The sequence below is a fragment of the Colius striatus genome, chromosome 9 (assembly GCF_028858725.1).
Source record: "Colius striatus isolate bColStr4 chromosome 9, bColStr4.1.hap1, whole genome shotgun sequence".
In the NCBI taxonomy this organism is placed as follows: domain Eukaryota; kingdom Metazoa; phylum Chordata; class Aves; order Coliiformes; family Coliidae; genus Colius; species Colius striatus.
The window spans coordinates 26134653-26156967 of NC_084767.1; the positions used below are offsets into that span (position 1 = coordinate 26134653).

A 22315-nucleotide genomic window follows, 5' to 3' on the forward strand; every position below is an offset into this window, starting at 1 on the left:
GTTTATTACGGTCAAGGGTTTTCCTTTTCTTAATAGTAATGCATTTTAAAGTGCTTTGTTTCTCTTAGGTAGTCAACACTTTTTATCTTGTTTTCTGAGAGCCCCATATTGTTAAGAATTAAGTATATAAGATGTTTCTGTGGTTGGTCCACCAGGCTTAAGGTTCAGGAACTCATTTTTTTGTTGCTTACCTGGAGTTGCCAGGTTGATTGGTGACAGACTGATGGGGTCACCTCTATAGACTTGTGAGGCCTAGTTGATTATTTGTATCTTCCAGTTCCAAGAACGATGTCTCTTGTAAAGCAGGAGAAGTGGAAATGCATACTCCACACTTACTGAGGATGTTTACTAGCCTCAGATAACCCACAAAAATACCAATACATGACATTACAGGATTTTTAAAGGGCTTTTGTTTGGATTAAGCTTCCAGTTAGCTTCTTGGAGAGTCTTTACCCCTTTAAAATTAGGGGAGAAAAGTATTTATCAAATGATGACACTCTCAACATTAACCTCAGCTTCATGTTCTTACACTGTAGCATATTTGAGAGTATATAATTTCTCAGGTGACAAACTTGCTGAGTAAGAATTTGTGCATTTTTATGTTTCCTATTCAATATTTTCTAAAAAGTATACTCTCTTAATGCCCTGTGTCAGGAACTGCTGGCATGCCCATAGTTTTGTTTTGCTCATAGCTTTACTTATAGCTTGTTACTTGTTTCAGTAACAGTTTGTTAGTCCTAGTAGTACAGTATTGCATCAGTACCATTTGAGCTAGTATTCCTGGGAAAAATGTTGAAAACTCATCTTTCCTTTAGATGACCCACAGTTGCTCAGAATTCCTTCATTTTCCATGAGCATGAAGATTCACTAAAACGTTAATGATTGGAACTTTAAAGATAATAAGCACCATTGCTTTCCTTCAAGATGGCTTGAGAGAGACACCAGTTCTGCAGGAACAACAGTCGGAAGTAATTTGAAACATTCTGAAGAAATCTGGAGTGTATGCTGCCTAAAAGCAAAGTGTAGGCTCCTGCATACTACTTTCTACATGGTATATCTTGAGAACCTGATCTTTTATTGTTCAGAGTATCACATTTGTCCTTTTAATCTTTCAGGGACCCATACCACACAATCGCCGCAATCAATCCAGAGAAATTAAATATCTTCCAAACAGTGAGAGAGATAACAGGTAACACACTTTTGATTTCTTCTAAGTGCTTCCTTTTTTTTTTTTTTTTTTCTGGACTCACTGTGGTGTAAATTTCATAAAAGTTTAATACCCAATAACTTCAGTACCAATCGATATTCACAAGTTTGTTGTCCTTTGCTCATTATTAAAGAATGTCCATTACATTTGGGATATGCAAGCATCAGAATACCAAGACCTTCCTGTTGAATGAGTGAGAGCTGTTGGTCTTCCCTTGAAAGCATTTGAAATATGCTTTAGAACAAAATAGGCAAGCCAGTTTGGTTTTGCAGCTACTACTCTTGGTCTAACAGCAGATGCTACTGCAAATTGGCTTCTGTAATTTAAAGATAAATGTGTATTTTATGGGGAGGTAGTCCTTCCCATCTTTTCTAACTTTTCAGTGGATCATATAACTACAACTCAGTATTTTGTTTTCTTGCATTTTGCTTCTTGTTTCATCATTTGAGAGCAGGAACGAAGATACTGCAGCTTTGAGTTCTCAATTGATTGCTGATTATCTATAGATAGAATTTTTTTTTCGGTTATCATTTTCATGACACACAAAAGTCTTTGGATAGTACAGCACAGTTGTCACTGAGTTCTCTACCACGTGCTTCTGTTCTCAAAAGTTGTGTATTTCAACAAGCCAGTGGTATTAAAAACTGAAAGCAAGCTCTAAATCTCTCCCTAATTAATGTCAAAGATAATCTGGCATCTGGGTGCCTGTAATTTGCCATTCTTAAGCACAGTCTAATTGACAGTCTCTGCTCTACTATTTAAGTGGAATTCCCCCTATGTGTAAAGATGTACTGCATTTCAGTCCAGTGCTGAATCAGATTCATAGGGAACTGCATGCTGCAGAGGTCTGTATAGCACAAAGCAAGCAGTCCCACGTACTTGTGCACAGAATGCTCTCTGGTGATGAATAGTCCCCACACACACACTCAAGAAGTAATGTAGAGTCTTTGTTTTAGGAAAGTCTTGCCAACTTTTAATGAATCAGGATGGATCTGTCAACTTCCATCCTAAATCTCTGGCCCATTTTAAAATGAATGCTTTTATTTCGGGCAATTGTTCCTTTTTTTTTTCTACTGCTGCTGTTTAGAAAAGGCTAGGAGGCATAGTAAGACTTCAGCCTGTGTTTAGGTTCACCCTCACTGCAACTGTTGAAAGTGGATATCAGGTTGCTGTGACGAGTCCTCCTTTGCTTTCTTGGAGGAAACAGTGGTCAGCAGCCTGATGAATTCCAAAACGTTTGTCTGCAGCATTCATTACCTATTGATTTCTTTTTCTCAGGCCAGCACTCATTTATAGGCTAAGCCTGTTCTAACTCATATATGTGATAAAGCAGTCTTTTTGACTAAAATCATTGACATTCAAGCGCTTGCCTTTTTCTCCTTCAGGGTATTTGAACATACAGTCGTGGCCTGAGAATATGACTGATTTCAGGGTGTTTTCTAACTTGGTTACTATTGGTGGAAGAGCTCTCTATAGGTAAGGTACTTCCTCTGTTGAGGGAATTCTTTTTATAGCACAGAATGACTTCCATTGAGAAGGACATCATAAATTGATATATTTGATATAAATTGATCTAACCTGTGTTACTGAGATATTCATTAGCAGTTCTTTGCTAATTAGTTGTTTATAGTGTATATTGTATAATATTATGTATTAATTATATTACATCTAAGTATTAAACAAACAGCTTTTGAACATAATGATTTTCAAAAAAAAGCCCAAAACTCAAGCATCTTGGTTCATTGCTGTAGCTTTTGACTCATTGTCTGGAAAGTACATTTTACAGCCTAAAATATCTTGTGAATGTGAAACATAACTTAAAATATATTAATAATAGAACTTAGCCCCATTATCAGGAAGTTTATATGATTGCAATTCTAAGTAGAGGCTCATGTGACCAATGGGATCTGAAGAAGTAATAAAAGATAAATACATGGAAGAACACTGGAACCACTGAGGTACCATGCAGATGGCGTGTGTACTAGCTCTGTAGGGCCGTTTTTTACCAGAGATGTTTCTGTTTGAAAACTCCCGTGGAGGAATTGCTTTGAAGGGAAGAAAAATGTGGTGAGAAATAATGGGTGAAGCACAAGAAGGTACTTGAATGATAAATACAGCAACCCCTAGTTCCTTGTGATGTAAATGTAGTAAATCAGTCATGGGCTCCTGCTGGTATCTTAAACAGCAACCTAAGCAAAATGCGAATAGCAGTGAAACCTTGAGATAGAAGTTCAGTCCAGCATTCTGTTTAGACGCAGCAATTTCTATTTGGAACAGCTGAAAAACGATTATAATCATTAAAATGCAATAACTTAAAGGATGCCCAGAAACTGGATATTGTCTTCACTAATCTCCAGTCATAAAATACGTGTAGTCATTTTGATGTTACACAGACAATGATTCACTGTTCCTTTGATGAAGAAAGATGATAACCACATATTACAACAAAAGAAAAATGCAATGTAGAAAGCAGACTTGAAATTTCCTTGAAAATAACAATTTCTTCCTGTATTACTCTAAATTACGTTAATTTGATGCCTGACAGAAGATGTTAATACATTTTGCATGACTTTGTCAGTTTCTCCTTAGCATATAAACTATCATAGTATTAATTCTGTTTAAACAAAATCTGGATTTTATTCCATTTTCTCAACAGCACTTTATCTCAAAAAATATGATAATGGATGAAATGGAGCTAGTTGAAGAGTTCTGCTGGCCCACTTGGCCTACTGCTGTGAGCATCACACCTTGTGCTGTCTCCATTCTGACAGGACTCATAATTTTTCAGGCAAGAGAACTGGTTGTTGACTCAAAATATTGATGTCACCCCAAAACAAAAGCTTCAGGACTAAATTTCAGTTTTGCCAGACAAGTCATCTTGATATTAGGAACTAATTCTAGTGGGAAATTCTCAAATAGCTGGAGTAACTTCTGCCGTCTAGAGCTGATTTCTGTTCTCTCTTACTTTTGTTTTCATCACAGTGGCCTTTCCCTACTCATCCTAAAGCAACAAGGCATTACGTCACTGCAGTTTCAGTCCTTGAAGCAAATCAGTGCTGGCAACATCTACATAACAGATAACAGTAATTTGTGCTACTACCACACTGTCAACTGGACCAGCCTCTTCAGCACACCCAGTCAAAAGACGGTGATTCATAGAAATAAAAAGGCAGAGAACTGCAGTAAGTACTGCTATCCAATGCAGCTCTTCTTGGGATATTTAAGTGATATTTTGATATTTTGTGCTTTGACCAGCTAGAAGTGGTTTTTTTGGGTTTTTTGGGTTTTTTTTTCAGGTTATGGTTCTACTTTTAGCTTATTATTTTAGTTTGGTGGAGATTTTTTTCTTTTTCTTCTTACCTTTGAAGTACTGTTGTACTTTGAGAGTAGGAGTGTGTTCGTCACTGCTGGTGCATTTTGTAATCTTTCTACCACATAAGAGCTATGTGAAGTGAAAAGTCTTGTTTGGTAGGTCTCTGTAGGATTTTGTTGTTTGTTGGATGTTTTAAAGATTATTATTTGTCTATTTCTCTACATACAAGTTAAAAAAATGAAGGTTAAAGAAATGCCTCTGGATGTTGATTTAGATAGTTTCATGCCTGAGGTGCAGAGGGGAAGGGCTATTTCTTAACCTTCAGCAGACCACTGCCCATGTTTAAACTGCAGCGTACTTTATCCTTTGATGTAAACTTTCTGTTATGTAAGACAGAAGGATGTGTTGAATGGAATTTTTGTGGACAGAAGTTTTTGTGTCTGTTTGCAAAAGATGTGCATGGTGTGAAACTATGGATTAGACCCTTTGATTTAATAGAAAATTTTGTGGGAAGGCAACACTGACAATGGAGGAGAGGCACAGTGTCTACTGCTACTTCTGTGGTAAGGAAGTGCCCAAGGGTGTCCTGTGTGTTGCACAGCATCATGCCCTGGTGTCCTTACTACTGTGTAACTCAGACAAAAGGTGACAAAGGCATGTGCAAATGAGCCAAGGTGGTTGTCTGTGAGAGTGACATAGCTCTCTGTCATCTGGAGATGATGGAACACATGGTGATTATGTCATGTGGAAATGAATCACAGAAGAATCCAAGAATAGTCCTGAAAAATGAAATTAGTCCAGTTTCAGGACAGAGAAGTCTGCACAATCTCTATTTTCAATACATCTGTCCTTATATTGCTCTGAATTTGCTCCATTTGCTTAACAACCATGAGCTTTGTATCATCTTAATGGCTTCTCTTCTCTTGGTTTCCATTCTTTCCATCTCAAGGCTTTGAGTTCTTACGAGGTTGAATACTATTTGAAGATTGAGTAAGATCAGCCTTGCAAGGGAAAAATGTGCACTTTCTGGCACTATCTGCTCTTTTGAAACTTGGAGAAAAGCTGCTGGCATCCCATAAGTTAATAGTGCCTTCAATCTTTCCAGCCACAACATTTGTAGACAGCTGGTAGTTCCCGTATGCAGTCTGTTTTCTCTGCCACCATTATATTTGCCTCCAGATAATGCTACTTTATTATTTGGCAAATAAAGTTATCACCAAGAAAGAGAATCACATCTGCCCAGAGATGGTGGGTTACTAGTTGCTTTTCCCTGCAGTGAGGTTGGAGTTTAATAGAATCAAGTGGTGACAAGGAACCTAGTTCTGTGCTAACAGTCTACTAACAAGTATATTTTGTGTGTCACAGCAGGAAGAATTAGCCTTTTGAGTTATCACATAATTAATTTCTCGGACTGGCAGAAGAGAATCTGTCTGAAGAAGCACAAGATTGTGCAAGAATCCCTAGGGTTAGATCCTAAGATCCAAGTGTTCTCATCTTGCTGAGAGATACATGAGTCTGTGAGCCCTCCAGAGAGCACAGGTTTCCTCTTTACGATATGAAAAACTGCTCACTGGGAGAAAAGTCTTGCTCTTGGTGCTCTGTGATGTTTTCATAGAATCACAGAATGGTGGGGGTTGGAAGGGACCTTTAGAGATCATCTAGTCCAACTCCCCTGCAGAAGCGGGGTCACCTAGATCAGGTCACATAGGAACATGTCCAGGTGGGTCTTGAAGACCTCCAAGGAAGGAGACTCCACACCCTCCCTGGGCAGCCTGTGCCACTGCTCCCTCACCCTCACAGTGAAATAGTTTTTTCTTATGTTTAAGTGGAACTTTTTGTGTTCCAGCTAATGTTTTAAACAGCAGATTGGCTATAGCTATCTGGTAATGATGTATCATTTAATGGACAACCAACCAGCTCTCTTCCATCTAGAGATTTAGTATAAAACTAAAATAAGCGGTAATGAATGTAGGCCTTATGTCTCATACTTTCTCTTTGCTTCAAGCTCACTATAACTTACAGTATGGAATCGTAGAATTTTTGAGGTTGAAAAAGACCTTTAAGATCATGGAGTGATGTTAGAAGACAATAGAAAACCACTCAGAGGTGAACCTCATAAGATGCTTTTCCCTTCATGGAATAGCATTCCATTTATTTTCCTGGTTTTGAGAGTTTGGGGACGTGACTGAAGACACAGGTTTGGAAGAAATTTCCATTTTACTTATCGGGACTGCTTTGTCAAATTCCTCTCTGCACTTTCTTGTGATCATTGAGACCCTCTGAAAGCAGCCACAACTACTGAGACGTGGGCATTCAGGGCAAATGGGAACTTGGATGTACTGTCACATCATCCTCTTGCACTATATGTCTTGCCACTGCCTTTGCATGCAGAGGGAACATGTAAACTGTATTTGACTTTTAACAAAGACTCGTTATTTTCCAGGAAGAAAAATGCTCCTAAAGATATTTTATGAAATTTAACACCAAGAGAATCTTCATGAGGAAAACAAAGCTCATTCAATTAATTTTAAGAAGTCACTATGTTAGCGTCAGTATCAAGGAACTAGTTTTAATAATGTACTCTAACCTGTGTTCGTTAAATGGACTGTATATAATGGACATAGGCAAGGGCTCAAGTTATTCTGATGAGAAGGCAGAGTCTTAGCTCACTTCCTCAATCCTGACAGGGAACAATGGTATTCTCTCTCTGTGCACGTTGGTGTGAATGAATTGATTAATGTTTTGTGGCCTTTTGAGAGTCAGCATGAGATGAGAAGAGCAGAGCTATTCCTGCTGCTTCAACTGTGCCCGTCAGTCAGTGACTCTCTGGGGTTAAATAGGTTCTGCTGCAAGTTAGAGATCTGACTAAAATCTTCACAATTACTTGGAGTGAGACAGAACAATTCCTTAGAGCCAGTTGTTTTTCTCTATCATCCTCTGAAACATCTGTGACTTTTCAGGATAGGCCAACAGACTCAGATTTTCTCTGAATTGTCCACTGCCTGAATGTTTAGGATCTGAGGGCAAGCCTCTAAGGTTTCCTTTTCTGCCTTTCAGTTGTTTTACCTGTTCTAGACTTTGATCCTGCAGATGCTTGGGCATATCCCATGCCTTTCTGAGTGACAAATAAGACTAATCAGAATAGGGAAGAGCAATGCATAAGTAAATATTTGCAGGATCAGAAACCATCCTTTGTGGTAGAAATACTGTCTGTTTCCTTGGATGGTAGCTGACAGGGTGTGACTTGTTAATAAAAATATCCATTAAATATATTTTTTGCATTGTTTCCAGTGAAGAAATTGGTTTAAACCATATTCATTATTACAGGTACTCTCAGACATGTTTATTATTATTTCTATATCTATTTTGAGTCAATAACATATTGGGGTTTTTTTTCCTTGGTACCAATTGATTGTTAATGGCTTAAAGCAAGCTACAGCAAACATTTCCTATCAATGTTCAGATTTACTTAACACTTACGTTAGAGCTTCCAAGATCTTCTAGTTGGAATCATATTTAAATTACTTTTATGATATATAGCAAAATGATGTTCTCTTTTATGTACCATTTAATACTGTGTTCAGATGACCAATTTTTCAATATTTCCTCACTGATTTTTATGTTGAAGGTGTAAAATATCTGTAGAAAAGTTCACTCTATATTGATGCTTCCTCTTTGAGATATCACTGACATTATAAAGCTTGACAGAACTCTTGATTTTTTTAATTTTTTTTTAATGAAGAATTTCAGGACAACATACTTCATCCAAGTGAAAATGCTACAAAATTATCCTACAGTCAAATATACTTTATACTTCTGTTACTCTTACAGAATCTTAAGATCTTTGAGTCAAACCACTAACCTGACACTGCCAAGTACACCACTAAACCGTGTCCCTCAGCAGCTTGTCTACATGGCTTTTAAATAGCTTGAGGAGTGGGATCTCCACCACCTCCACCTCTTGCTGTTTCTGTGGCTTCTAAACAAGGTTAAAATAGTAACCAAGTATTTCAGTGCATCTGAGATAGCTTTTCCAAATGCTGATTAAAAGCCCAGGGCAAACTTTACTACTTTGTAGAATGCTGAAAACAGAGATGCAAAACATATGTGTGGGATTATTTCAATTTAAAAAAAAAATCCATAAACCCCACCATGCTCTATTGCTTTGTGTTGTCTTTCTAATATTGTCTCTGCAGGGCCAGAGAGGAGTGGATACCTCCACCTCTCTCCCTTTCACCTTCCCTACACACATTCAGGGATGCAAATATTGGTGTCCAGGCTTGGGTATGCATGTAACACAGAAGGAAGTGGCACCTTTGAGGCTGAGCACCATGGACAGGGCAGCAGTGTGTGATCATCAGTGAGAGACCTCTGACTGTGTAGACCGTGAAGATGCCTAGGCTTGAGGACAGGTTACAGGAGCAGACTTGATGGCAGGGGATAAGTAGAAGCTTCAGCACCCCTGTTGCACCTTTAGTGAAGTCTGACAGTGTCTCCCAAGGTGGTTGTAAGAGTTCAGATGGCAATAGGCATCCTCAAACTGATAAGCCAAGTGGAAGTTAATTTGAGAGCATTTATCTAAAATGCAGTGCATGAAGCTCTCTTCTAATGTAAACTTTTAATTGTCTACCACTATAAACTGTAGTGTTAAATACTGTGCATAAAACTTACTTACTTTGTTATGAACATTACAGTTATTCATTTGGCATTAATAAAGTTATTTGCTAAAGAATGTGCTCTGGTAGTTAGATTTTACTGTTACTCTGTGACAAAGTGAAGAATCTGCCTTTTTTTCCCAGCATGGATTTTTTAATTAAATGTTCAGAGGTGACTCATATTAAATGTAAGTGCACACAAAATAGATGTAGAAAAAAAAGTTCTTTTATACAAAGTTATTCAAATAACTCCTTTCAGTTTTAATGATACCTGCAGTGTACAATGAAACCTTTCTAGGCAAAGGTTGTTACAAATATGTTTGTTACGAATTATATCAATTTAGCCACCAATTAACAACTTGAATAAATGATTACATTCATTATCAGTCATGATGCAAAGCTAATTGAAGTCTGTAGGAGCTTTTCTATTGAGTCCACAGAGCTTTGGATCAGGCCCAAAAGTGTACAGCCAAGTAACAGTAATTTTTCTTTTTTTAGATAGCTAATTTTCTTGTGTTCTGTCTAAGTTGGGGAAAAACATTGAACCTTTCTGCTTCTAACCTGTGTGACCCCATTAATAAAGAATGAACACTTGTTCTAAAACTTGTGATGAAAATGAGTTGCTGTCAAACACATTATTGTTCTTTCCCTCCACGTATGGCCCTGTGATATGCTGGAGCTTTGGAATGTTCCCAGCCCACAGAAATGCCAAATAATATGTCTAAAATGGAAACATTTCTTTAGCCATTGCTATAATTAAAGAAGAGGAAGAAAGACAAGTGTAATGGGTTTTTAGAAGTTGTCAAAGAAAACACTCCCTTCTTGACATGGTTCATTTATGAAAACACTGCTATGACTTAGAAAAAAGCAGAAGGAAATTGTGATTTTTTTTCTTTTCCAATTGTATTTTTTTTCACAGACTACAGGCACCACATTGACTGGATTTTAGTGGCTTAATTGTGATTTTCTTTACTGAAAAGCTCTCTTTTTATTTGCATAAGGTTACTCTATTATTTTCTGAGCTATCATGTGTCACTTGCTATTTGAAGCGTGTGTATGTGTAAATAAATTCTGATCCCAGAGCAGTCTGGCAACTGAGGACAGTGAAAAGAATCACTAGCAATAAAAGCAACAAATTCAATTTACAAAAAAAGGTAAGAGAGCAAATAGGAAACTGCCTTTCAGTGACAAGAGTGTGTAAAACAAAATCAGAAGAATTGCTAATATTCTTAAGATTGAAAATGAGAACAAAGGGATCTCCAAAGCAGGGGTTTGTGTCATGTGACAAGGACTTTAAGCAAGTCACTGACTAGAAAATAAAACTATTAATGTGAAAAGTTTGCTTAATTAGAACTGTGATAGTTTCTGGGTTTGGAGTTTTTCTTTTTCTTTTGAAAAAAAAAAAAATCTGTTACAGTTTAAGCCTGAAGCCATCTGTTAGTCCCAGGTGTCCCTAGAGCAAGCAACATGAGGCAGGACTCATAGAATTTTCTGGTCAGTGTCAGTCACGTGTCACCATGAATCTAGCTGAGATCAAGCGAGTTTGGCAGGCCATGAGTGAAGTCCTGAAGTTGGCTCTGAGGGAGCCCTCAAGTGTGCTCTAAACCCCAAGGCATAAATGGAGTTCCCCTAAAATGACCAACTGTAACAGAACATTTTTGTGAGTGCTTCTGAAGGCAATGAACATGAAATAGGCCAAAACTGGCCTTCAATACCAACTCTGTGTACTTCCTGAACTGTGCTGCACAAAGCCAGCATTGCATTCAGTTATACGTTAACTGTCTAAAATTAAGTGGAAAAGGAAACTGTGTGAGCTAGATGTGTAGCATTTCCTAATGCAGAGCTCTGATTTCTATGAAATTCAGTCACTGACAATATATTGGAACTACTGACATCCAGTAGTTGTTATAAAAATATTGCTATGCTTAAAAAAAATTAGTAGTAGGACAATAATGAAGAGCTGATTTTGTGTGGTGTTGTTCCCTTGACTGCAGCAGAATGACTCCTGATTTAGACTAGAGCTGAGGGGGAGACAAATAATCTCTATGAAGTAGCATCCTAAATAGCTCTGGTCTCTCTTGCTGGAATCTGTAATAGTTAATACACTTTAAAGGAACTTAAGTGATCACCTGGAACTACTCCTAAATTTAATTATTTTATGCTTGACTGTACCTGATTTGAGCTTAGAGACAGAAGAAGAATTAAAAAGATACATCTGAACACCTTCTGGATATTGCCATTAAGAAAGTATATGTGATATAAAAAAATATATACATAGGTGTCCAAGCATTCCAGCTTTGATAAGCGTGTAGACTTTTCATGCCCAAGGTTATTTGTGGTATTGTATTGAATAAGATGGGTAGCTCAGCAGGCAGATGACCACTGTATTGTACAGCAGAGCCATGCAGGGTCAGTAGCAATGCAATACAAGTGGGAAGCATGCAGGTGAATCTGTTGTTCTTGGATCAGTTTGCCTGTAAGTGCTGCAGAACATGAAATCTTTGATTGGTACCTATGCTGTTGGTAAAGGTGAAATGTCCTTTCTTTTAGCATTGAATTATGAAAATGTTCTACACAGAAAATCAATTGATGAGAATCTGCCATTTTCAATCTTGACAAAGCAAAATGCCCTATTGCAAAAAGAATGGAAATACAGAAGAAGCTTCACTCCTTTTGCCTGTTCACTACATGGGCTAAGAGAGAGAAACCATGTGTACAATTGCAGCCTATTTTTTTCTAAGTGCTTTCTAATAAATTCAGTGGTAAGAAAGCAGGGTGATGGGGACAAGACAGGTAGTGTCTATCAAAAGAAAGCACTCTGCCAATGTGACATGAACTTTCTGCGAGTCAGCAAGCAAAAGGAGGTGCAGGAATTGCCTTGTGGGAAATCAGTATAGATCAGAAAGGTGTGTTTGACAAACATGGTGCCAACATTCAACAGTCCCACCTGATGAAGGAGTGGTTAAGGAGAGAGTCACGGTGTGAAGCAGGTTACTCTGCTGTACAGCAAGATGCTATGACACATACTCAGGGGTTCATATGTGGGTCATTGGATATACCAGAGCACAGAATAACCAGTTTTAAAATACACTGGGAGTGGAGAAAGCATGTTTCTGTTGACTCCTTAGTATTATAAAAGGGCTTTGTGCTTCTCAGGTAATAAAGCTCAATATGCTCTTTAATTGTTAAGGTAGATTGTAATGGTCAGTCTAGCCTTGACTGTGGAGCTAGAATCATCAGCTCTCCTGAAATGAAAATAGGGCTTTTTTTTTTTTTTTCCAGTCACCTGCTATACTGAAAGAAGTATAGAAAAAGAACATACAAAGAACTACTGTAGTTTTATTTAATATGAAGATGCCAGGGGGATGTCTGCATTTTGCAAAAAGATTTTCTGTTGATTTTGCTATTAGTTTTCTTTACATGTGTGTGGGGCATATGCAGTTGCTGTGTTATAAATGTGTTCTGTGTATGTGTTTGTGTTTGTTCCTGACTAGAAATCTCCATTGCTACAGCATTGGAGGGAGTGGTAGAATTCTACCAGCAAACCTACTTTGAATTTGTTATTTGACACTTCCCTCAAGTTGCTTCCAAAGGTTTAAAAAGAAAAAAAGTTTTTATGTATTTGCCATCTCCATTATTTCAGATCTTTGCTGATTTTAATCTACTCAGTCTAATATGTAATCCATTTGTGTAAAACATTTCATCATGCAAGAGTAAATTGAAATTAAGAGATCTGCCCTCTCCCATGCCTGGGTTTGGCTGAAACTGTGCAACTGGACTTTCTTCAGGTGCTGGAGAAATAATGTGTTTCCTTCTGCTTTTTGCTCATTTTCCTAGATACAGTCATCTAGATACTCATATAAAGAAGGACTTATATAAAATCAAAACACAGAATTAATTACGCTGTTTCAATCAACTTTCCATTTCATCCTTTGTACATTGTTTATTTTGTGTGGTTTTGGAGGTTTTAATATAAAAGCTTTTTGGCTCTTCAGATGCTTTTGCAATAGATATTTTTTTTAAAGTCACAATTAATTTTGGCTTTCCTTCAACATTTTCTCCACCATCTGTAAGTTTTATTTCAGGAAGTCTTCAGTTCAGAGGTAATGTTTTATGTCATAGTTTAATAGCCTGTATGTGGATTTAGACAATAGATTTTTCAAATACTTTAAATTTTTGGCATTTACCATGTTCTGTGTCAGGGAATTCTGCAGCTTCGTCTGTAGTCTCTATGAAGAAAAATCTCAATACAGAACCCTCTTGGGCTCCTGTCTCTCTGAATGCCCACAAGGGACTTAGAAGAAGAGTGAACAGTTGTTTTATGCTTGCTTACCTTCTTGTCATTCATAATTTTATTGACCTTTATCAAATCCTTTCTCACCCATATCTAAAGCTACTTCAATGTTTATTCCTGGTTTAGAAGCTCTTCTCTAGTTTTGATCATCCTTGCAGCACTTTGAAACCTTTTTCTCACTCTAAAATTGCCCTTCTGAAAGGAACATGCCAGAAGTGTGTAGTGTTCCATCTGCGAGTGCACTGCATGTTTCTGTAGTGGTGTGATGTGGTGATAATTTTCTGCTTTTTCTTTCCACCGTTTCTAGAAAATCTAGAAAATCTGAGTGTTCCGTTTACTTTTCTAAGTATGGCAGAACGAAATGTTTTCCACTGGATATCAGAGGAATATGTCAATGAATGATGACAACCTCTCTCTCTGCAGCTGCTGATGGAATGGTGTGTAATGAGTTATGTTCAAATGATGGCTGTTGGGGACCAGGGCCGGATCAGTGTCTCTCCTGCAAGCGCTTCATCAGGGGAAGGACCTGCATAGAATCTTGTAACCTATATGATGGGTAAGATATTTCCCTTGCACTTTTCCCTGAATTTGCTGATTACATTTTTCAGGACTTTAATGAGTAAGTTCCTTCGATTTTACATTGATCAATATCTGGCTCTGTTGCCAATATTACTAATTTAGAGTGAAATATGTTATGGAATACGTTTGAAAGTTTTCCTAGTCTGAACTTGTGTAGAAGACTTTACCTAGTATTCTGCTGACTAAAACTTTCATACAACATCAAAAGTTTATTGCAGCTTTTGCATTGCCAATGATGTGAACAATTTGATTTAGATGAAGCCTTATGAAAAAACCCTGACCATTTAGCCCTCCTTGAATACTGACATCCCTGTTCAGAACACTTAGAATTATGTTCTTTCAGATGAATTAGATTTAGGCATGTGATAAAGAAAATCTCTGAAGAGGGACCCCAAGGTAGAACTCACTCATTTCCTTTTTTTTCATAACTCACTGAGTATGCACAAATATGAACAATAAAACCAACATGAATTCTTTTCCCCCTTTACCTTCTGCTGCTCATGCATGTGTATCATCTTTTCTGGAGAATGAGTGGGGGAATACCTACATATGGCACAGCCAAGGTGGCTGAACCTGCCTTATGACAAAAAAAAAAAAAAGATAAATAGGGTGTGGAAGGAAACAGGTGGAATTTCATTCCCTATATGACAGTATAGCAAGGTCTCCCAAAAATTCTAAATTATTTAAATTGTTTTTTTCATCTCAAACTGCTAATTATTCTAAACTTTTCTATCTGGAGAATGCATGCAAACAAATTCCCATCAGAGTGCAGTTTTATACATTTAAAAACTTCTCTACTTCTCTCAGTTCTTTCCTAAACATGTGAAGTGATTTGTGAGTTAGGCTTGAGAAGAAGGTTTTTGTTTGGGAGCTCTGCACGTTCATATAGCAGGGCAGTAACACAGTATTTCAGGGTAGAATCAGATATATTTGACTTCTCTTTTAGTCTTCAACAAGAAAGATCCCTCTCAAAAGCCAGAGAAGGGTGAGCTCACCTGCAATAGTCAAGGGAGGTTTTCCTCAGCTGTATTGTTGTGACAGATCCTGTTTGCTGTAGAGAAGTGGAGGGTGAGCATCAATAAATTAGGCACAGAGGCCTTCCCCCTTTACCTGGATATTACCAGTGCCCACTAACGTGAGTGTGCAGCACAACTTTAACTGGTTAATGCAACAAGAGGGGATTCATCTACAAAGCTTAGGTGTCTGAGCTACTTTCCTGTCTGTGGTGAGTGGGAGAGAAATGACCCATTCAGGTATTACTGAATCTCAGCCTAGAAAATGGTTGGATGAATTGTGTTGAGAAGGTGCTGGAGGCTTTTCTGAGATGCAACTGGCAGCTGAAATGAGACACTAGGTATTTGAATGAAGAAATCCCACCTACTGTCACTAGTTTTCCTCTTTTATATGTGGTTAATTAAAAAAAAAAAATTTGGGTGATAGTTTCATGTGGATACCTACAATAAATGTGCAAAAGGATTTGGTTTGACACTTTGTAGATTCAAATCTCAGTCTAGAATTGTTGTAGTTGAAAAAGTTATGAGCCTTTTGGAGAATGGGTTTTAAAACAAGAGTGTTCACAGAGACTTAATGCAAACAAGAACAGTGCTGTGATCAATGCTCTTTCTAATTCTTTGCTACCTGATAGTGAAGTCTCACATGTAAGAAGTGGCTTCTTGAATCTGAGCCATGAGTGACAATACCATAGGTAAAAATTGAGAAATTAGTTACTTTGGTCCTGTTAATAGGGATCCTATTTCTCAAGGGAAGAGAGAGATGAAAAAACCCACTATAGTTTTATATTGGTGTACAAGTTGTTGTCTTCTTCCTGTACCTGTGAATGGCATTACTGCTGGGGCCTGGCTTTCAGCTGGTGTAAAACAAAATAATGTTAACAGAAGTGATCTCACTCAGCTGGCACACTCTACCTTCGTGGTTTCCACCAGGTAAAGAGCTAGCTATTTTGTCTTGGTTTCAGTCTCTCTTCTGCTTTCTTCTAACCTGCCTGCAAAATATTTTCCTAGGGAATTTCGAGAATTTGCAAATGGTTCTGTTTGTGTGGAGTGTGATCCCCAGTGTGAAAAGATGGAAGAAAACATGATCACGTGCTACGGGCCGGTAAGAACAAGATTTGGAATATTACGGGCTAGCTTGTTAAAGGGTGCTAAAGTGCAGACCTTTTCTGCTTACAGACTGTAAAATGGCTACTGAAAAGTAATGTTAAAAAGAAAGCAGAAAATATGCATATTCTACATATGGGGAAAGAATCCTGCAAGTATTAAATTGATGCTGGGAATAAACTTCTTTGGATCAGCCTCCTTAAGAAAGTGGTTTAAAAAGTTTTCTTTCCTGAGTTGTCTTAATGCCTTATTGGTACAGATCCGCAAAATTTTCAATGACAGATAGCATGCAGTTGTGATTTGAGTGTCTTCTTTTGTCACTGTTTTTCACTCTTTACACATCTGCTGCTCCTTAACAGACACTAGAACTGTACAGCTAATTCACTGTTCATTGGGAAAGAAATGCTACTACAGTTATTGCTGAGTGTGCTGCTAATCTAGGAACTGTAATTCTAGTGCAGCAGGAAATAACAGAGTAACTTGAATGTACTGCATTTCTTTCTTCCATGCTCTCCAGGGACCTGACCACTGCACAAAGTGTTTCCATTTTAAGGATGGTCCAAACTGTGTGGAAAAATGTCCTGATGGCTTACAGGGTGCCAACAGTTTCATTTTCAAGTATGCTGATGAGGATCGTGAGTGTCATCCATGTCATCCAAACTGCACCCAAGGGTGAGTGCAAATTCTGTGAAGTGAACCATCCTATTTATTGCTTATAGTACATGGTGATTTAAATACACTTTGGCTTGGTAAAGCACTTATCTTGCTCCTGAAAACAGAGTGTGAGCAGCAGCAACATAACCTTTGATTTTCAAGTTCCAGTCATAAATGTCCAACAGCTTATCAGAAAAAAGCTTACATCTCTTTTGAAAACCATAAAATAACCCAGCAGTGCTCTTAGGTTTTGTTCTAGCTACCACTGGCTTGTAGCAAATGCTGCCATTGACAATGTAGGCCTATAAAATTAATTTATTTTTAGTATTTATTTGACAGAATTTTCATCTTTGGTCCTTGGTATTGGTGAACTAACCTAACAACATTACTGTGAGACAAGTGTGTTACTGCTCCCTTTTTTGTATGGATTCTGATGACAGAAAGGCTGTGGATATGGTCTTCCTGGACCTTAGTAAGGCTTTCGACTCAGTCTCTCACAGCATCCTCCTGGAGAAACTGGCTGCCCATGCCTTGGATGGGCCTACTCTGAGATGGTGAAAAACTGGCTGGATGTCTGAGCCCAGAGGGTGGTTGGGAATGGAGTTAAATCCAGTTGGTAGCTGGTCAATGGTGGTATTCCCCAGGGCTCAGTGCTGGGGTCTGTTCTGTTTGTTGTGATTTTGCCCAGCTACCAAAGAAGCACCACGACAGTCTCTTTCTCACTGCTCCCCATTCACCCCCACCCTCATTAGGATGGCAGAGGCCTCACTGAGATGGGAGGAAAAAGACAACCAAGGATATTGTGGATCGAGACAAGGGCATGGAGGGCTCGCTGTCAATTATGGTTCCAGGCAAAACAGACTCCACTACTCGACTTAGAGAGGAAAATAAGGAAGGTTTATTCTACTACCTACAAGAAATAGAACAGAATAAAAAGCAAAAAGAGAATAGGATGATGAGAAAATTACAACCAGCAATTTAAGGTCTCTCTCCTCCATCCCTCTCTTCTTCCCAGGCTCAGCTCACTGCTCCTGATATCTCTACCTCTTCCTCCCTCAACAGCTCGGGGAGGGCAGGGAATAGGGGATATGGTCAGTCTCTCACAGATGGGCTCTGCTGCTTCTCTTGTCTCAGAGGAGGACAACTCCTTGCATTCTTCCCCAACTCCAATACGGGGGCCCTCACACGAGACACAGTCCTTAACAAACTTCTCTGGTATGGGTTCTTCCCAACAGCAAATACAGAGTCCCTGGCATAGGACACGGCCTACTCTGGGTATAGGCTTAATGAACTTCTTTGGCATGGATTCTTCCCCACAGTTACAGCTTCTGTGAACATGAGGTCCCTCACATGGTACACAGCCTCCTCTGGCCATAGTCACTGCCCCTGACACGGGGTCTTTAACAAAGTGAGTCACTGCCCCTGATGCTGGGTCTTTAATGAAATGCAAACAAATTTCTTCTTCATCAGTCCTCTACACAGGATGCAGGGGAGTCTCTGCTCCAGCACACCTCCTCCTCTATTCCCTCACTGACTTTGGGCTCTGCATGTTTGCTTCTCCCTCTCTTCTAACTCCTTACACCACCACCAGCTGAAAAAGGAGGGACAGAGCAAGAAGGAACACAAAGAAGCCTCCTCTTCCAGCTTCTTCTTAAAAAGTGATCGTTGAGGCACTCAATTGGCTCAGCCCCAGCAGTGGGTCTGGCTCAGAGCTGGGGAGAGTTTCAATCAACTTCTTACAGGAGCCATCTTTACAGCCCCTTCCCCATTACCAGAAACAGCTTCATATCAAACCATGACACCATTTAACATCTTTATCAATGACCTGAATGAGGGAATTGAGCGCACTCTCAGTAAATTTACAGATGACACCAAGCAAGATGGGTGTGTAAACTGGCTTGAGGTCAGGAAGACCCTTCAGAGAGACCTAGAGAGGGTGGATCAATGGGCCGAGGCCAATTGTATGAAGTTCAACAAGGCCAAATGCCAGGTCCTGTACTTGGGCCACAATGACCCCCAGCAGTGCTACAGGCTTGGGGCAGAGTAGCTTGAGAGCTGTCAGGTGGAAAAGGACCTTGGGGTGTTAATTGACAAAAGGCTGAATATGAGCTAGTAGTGTGCCCAGGTGGCCAAGAAGGCCAAGGGCATCCTGGCCTGTATCAGACATAGGCTGATCAGCAGACCAAGGAAGTGATTGTGCCCTTGTACTCAGTGCTGGTGAGGCTGCACCTTGAATACTGTGTTCACTACTGTACCCCTCACTACAGGAAAGATGTGGAGGTGCTGGAGGTTGTGCAGAGATGGACAACAAAGCTGGTGAAAGGTCTGGAGAACAAGTCTGATGAGGAGCAGCTGAGGGAGCTGGGAGTGTTTAGTCTGGAGAAGAGGAGACTGAGGGGGGAGATATGATCACTCTCTACAACTGCCTGAAGGGGAGTTGTAGTGAAGTGGGGATCGATCTTTTCTCTCTCATAATGAATGATAGAACATGAGGAAATGGATCCAAGTTGCACCAAGGGAGGTTTAGATTGGGCATTAGGAAGAACTTTTTCACTGAGAGTGTTATTAAGCATTGGAATGGGCTGCCCAGGGAGGTGATGGAGGTACCATCCCTGGAGATATTCAAAAGACATGTAGATGAAGTGCTGAGAGATATGGTTTAGTTTAGTCACAGGCTTGGCAGTGTGAGGACTTGATGAACTTAAAGGTCTTGATGATCTTAAAGGTCTTTTCCACTCGTAGTGATTCTATGATGCAAAACCAGTTTTTCTTAAACCAGACTTTGTATAGAAGTCTGAGCCTTGATTTCTTAAGTCCTGACTGAGTGCCTAAAATCACTAGTTATGTGGGTTATGTATTTACAAATGTATCTGAGCCAGTATTTAAGAATCTGTGCTACGGGATAATAGTAGCCACATACACAGCTTTTGTTTTCCATCGGCCACATAAGTAACAAATGTCATTTCGATGAAGCAGTTGGTGATGTCCAGCATACAAAGGAAAGGAGAGGTAGCCAGGGTGAGAGAGAGAAAACATCAGCTTATGAAATGGTCTTCAACAAGAGGCTCTTATTGTTTAGCAGCTAAAATTAAACCAGTAAGTTATTCAATGTAATCTTCATGTCAACAACTGTTGCCATTCAAAATGAGACCTTTTACTGGTTTTGCAAATCTAATTACAATAGAGTCATTAGGGAAATGAAAGTGACATTGCAAAGACACAGCCAGGGTCTGTTACAAATTTGTCTTCCCTTCAGACCCTTTAAATCAGTCATGCAATGTGAAAAGTGCTGCCACTGTGGAAGAATAGAGTGAGAAAAACAGTATGAAAAGATGAACTCCCTTCAGGAGCTCTGATCCTGGCTTTACTATATGTTGGAAGTACCAATTCTGACAAGCCCAGCTACAGATAATAGATTTACTACATAAGGATTCCCTTTTAGCTCTGCTGGTCTCTCAAGACCAGGGTGTGACACTCCTTCCCATTCCCTCCTCTGTTCCAGGGAGGTCTAACTGATCTAACATGAACCTTCATGGCTCAACTGTGTTTCTCCTAGACCAGGAAAGGAGTGAGATGTTTTCCATGCCTTTCCACTACTTCATACACATCAGTATTTTGTAAAAGATTGAGTTTTTTTATTTCCCTGCATAGAACGATATAAATAAAGGAAGCTTCTGTGCCTTGTGATGAAAATCTGACATTCTAGTTCATAAACAAATAGGAAAGGCATTAGGCAGTTGTGATTGAACTTGCTGATATTTTCTGGCAACTCTTAGTGATATGGGGTTCCTTTGTGCTGAGTTATGTTGTTGCTTAATCCTTGAACTTTCAGTTTTCCCTTCTTTTTATTTTCTGCATCTAATAAGGTGAAAGAATGTCTCATTTAGCATCATGTGCCAATACGTAGAGAAATTACAAACTACCACTAATAAAACGGACAAAGGTTACATACACCTAGGTTACATACACAAAGGTGGAGATGAAGAGCTGTCTCTACCATGAGTCAAATGCTATTCTTCATAGAGATCCTCATCCTCTTATTAAATGATAAAGGATAATGTGTCTATTCTTAGGTATTTGTTATCCTCATCAAAACAACACCTCACCACCACCTAAACCTGCGTAAATATGGATATTGTGGTGTTCCTGAAGGCTTTCTGATGTGTGATTGTTAATAAAACTGTTAATGGCTGTCCAGGATGTCTGGGTTTTATGGGTTGTTCATCTTCTTTGTAGTGTTGTCAGAAGCTGAATATGCCCACAGAGCAGTAACTCACTCTCCTTTTTCTTCTTCAATACTGAATTTGGTAGTTTCATACCCTCCCTTTAGAAACTGATATTTAAATTCCCCTTGATCAGGATTCCTCAGTGAAGTAGGTGGTGGAGGGAACACATCTTAATATTTGGCTCATGACTTGTACAGAGAAACCATAATTTTACTTCATCTCACATGTCTATTCTCTCCTCTATGGCTGCCCTCGCTGTACAGCTTGGAGCCTCTTGTTGAGCTGCTGCAGAGAAGTACTCCCAGTGCAGCATCATTCTCTCATTCCATCAGTGCTGCTCTCTTTGAATCAGGTTTTTTGTTCTCCTACTTTGTTTCTACTCATCTCCACCTGTTTTTGTCACCAAGGAAGATATTTGTCCCACCTCTGTGTTTCCTTGGAGAATTTTGCCACAATTTTATCATAGCACTTGCAGATGGTTGCTTTACACCCTAGACCACGGGATTTGGTAACACCATTCTCCTCCCTTATTCAAGTACAATGACTACTTCTGATAATAGGTATGTAATTATCCAGAGCTGTTAATGATCTCACATTGACTAAGAGAACTATCAAGGAGTGATGTCCTTGGATGCGACAGTTGTGCTGTTGGCACTGCATACCCATGAAGAACATCCACTACTTGAAGCCAGTTTGGAGCAGGTCTGAGACACATGGGACAGCTATTCTGTTTAATTCAAGAGACAGAAAGTATTTGGCACCTCTTCTTGCAGACCTAGCCAAAATCACAGAATGACAGACTGAAAGGGACCTTTAGAGATCATCTAGTCCGACCCCTCTGTTAAAGCAGGTCTGCTTTGATCAGGTCACACATGAACACATTCAGGCCGGTTTTGAAAACCTCCAGAGAAGGAGACTCCACACCCTCTGGGCAGCCTGTGCCACGACTCCCTCACCCCTTCACAGTGAAATAGTTTTTCCTTATGTTTAAGTGTAACTTTCTGTGTTCCAGCTTTGTTCCATTTCCCCTAGTCCTATCACCCCGTCCTCGTGATATACACCTTTTAAATACTCGTAAGGATTAATGTAGTCCCCCTTGAGTCTACTCTTTTTCAAGCCAAACAATACCAGATTCTCCAGCCGCTCCTCATCAGACTTGTTCTCCAGACCTTTCACCAGATTTATTGCCCATCTCTGAACAAGCTCCAGAACCTCCATGCCCTTCTTGTAGTGAGAGACCCAGAACTGGACACAATATTCAAGGTGCAAC

At 39.2% G+C, this 22315-nt stretch overlaps 1 protein-coding gene across 1 annotated transcript in view; it reads left to right on the forward strand.

Annotated features, from left to right (window-relative positions):
* The window catches only part of ERBB4 (erb-b2 receptor tyrosine kinase 4), a 422209-nt gene that overhangs the window by 246302 nt on the left and 153592 nt on the right, over nucleotides 1-22315 (forward strand). Inside the window, exons 11-16 of the mRNA XM_062001955.1 lie at nucleotides 1116-1189; nucleotides 2593-2683; nucleotides 4190-4389; nucleotides 13893-14025; nucleotides 16070-16163; nucleotides 16683-16837. Coding sequence (XP_061857939.1) covers nucleotides 1116-1189; nucleotides 2593-2683; nucleotides 4190-4389; nucleotides 13893-14025; nucleotides 16070-16163; nucleotides 16683-16837 — 747 coding nt within the window. The remainder of the gene's footprint in view (nucleotides 1-1115; nucleotides 1190-2592; nucleotides 2684-4189; nucleotides 4390-13892; nucleotides 14026-16069; nucleotides 16164-16682; nucleotides 16838-22315) is intronic.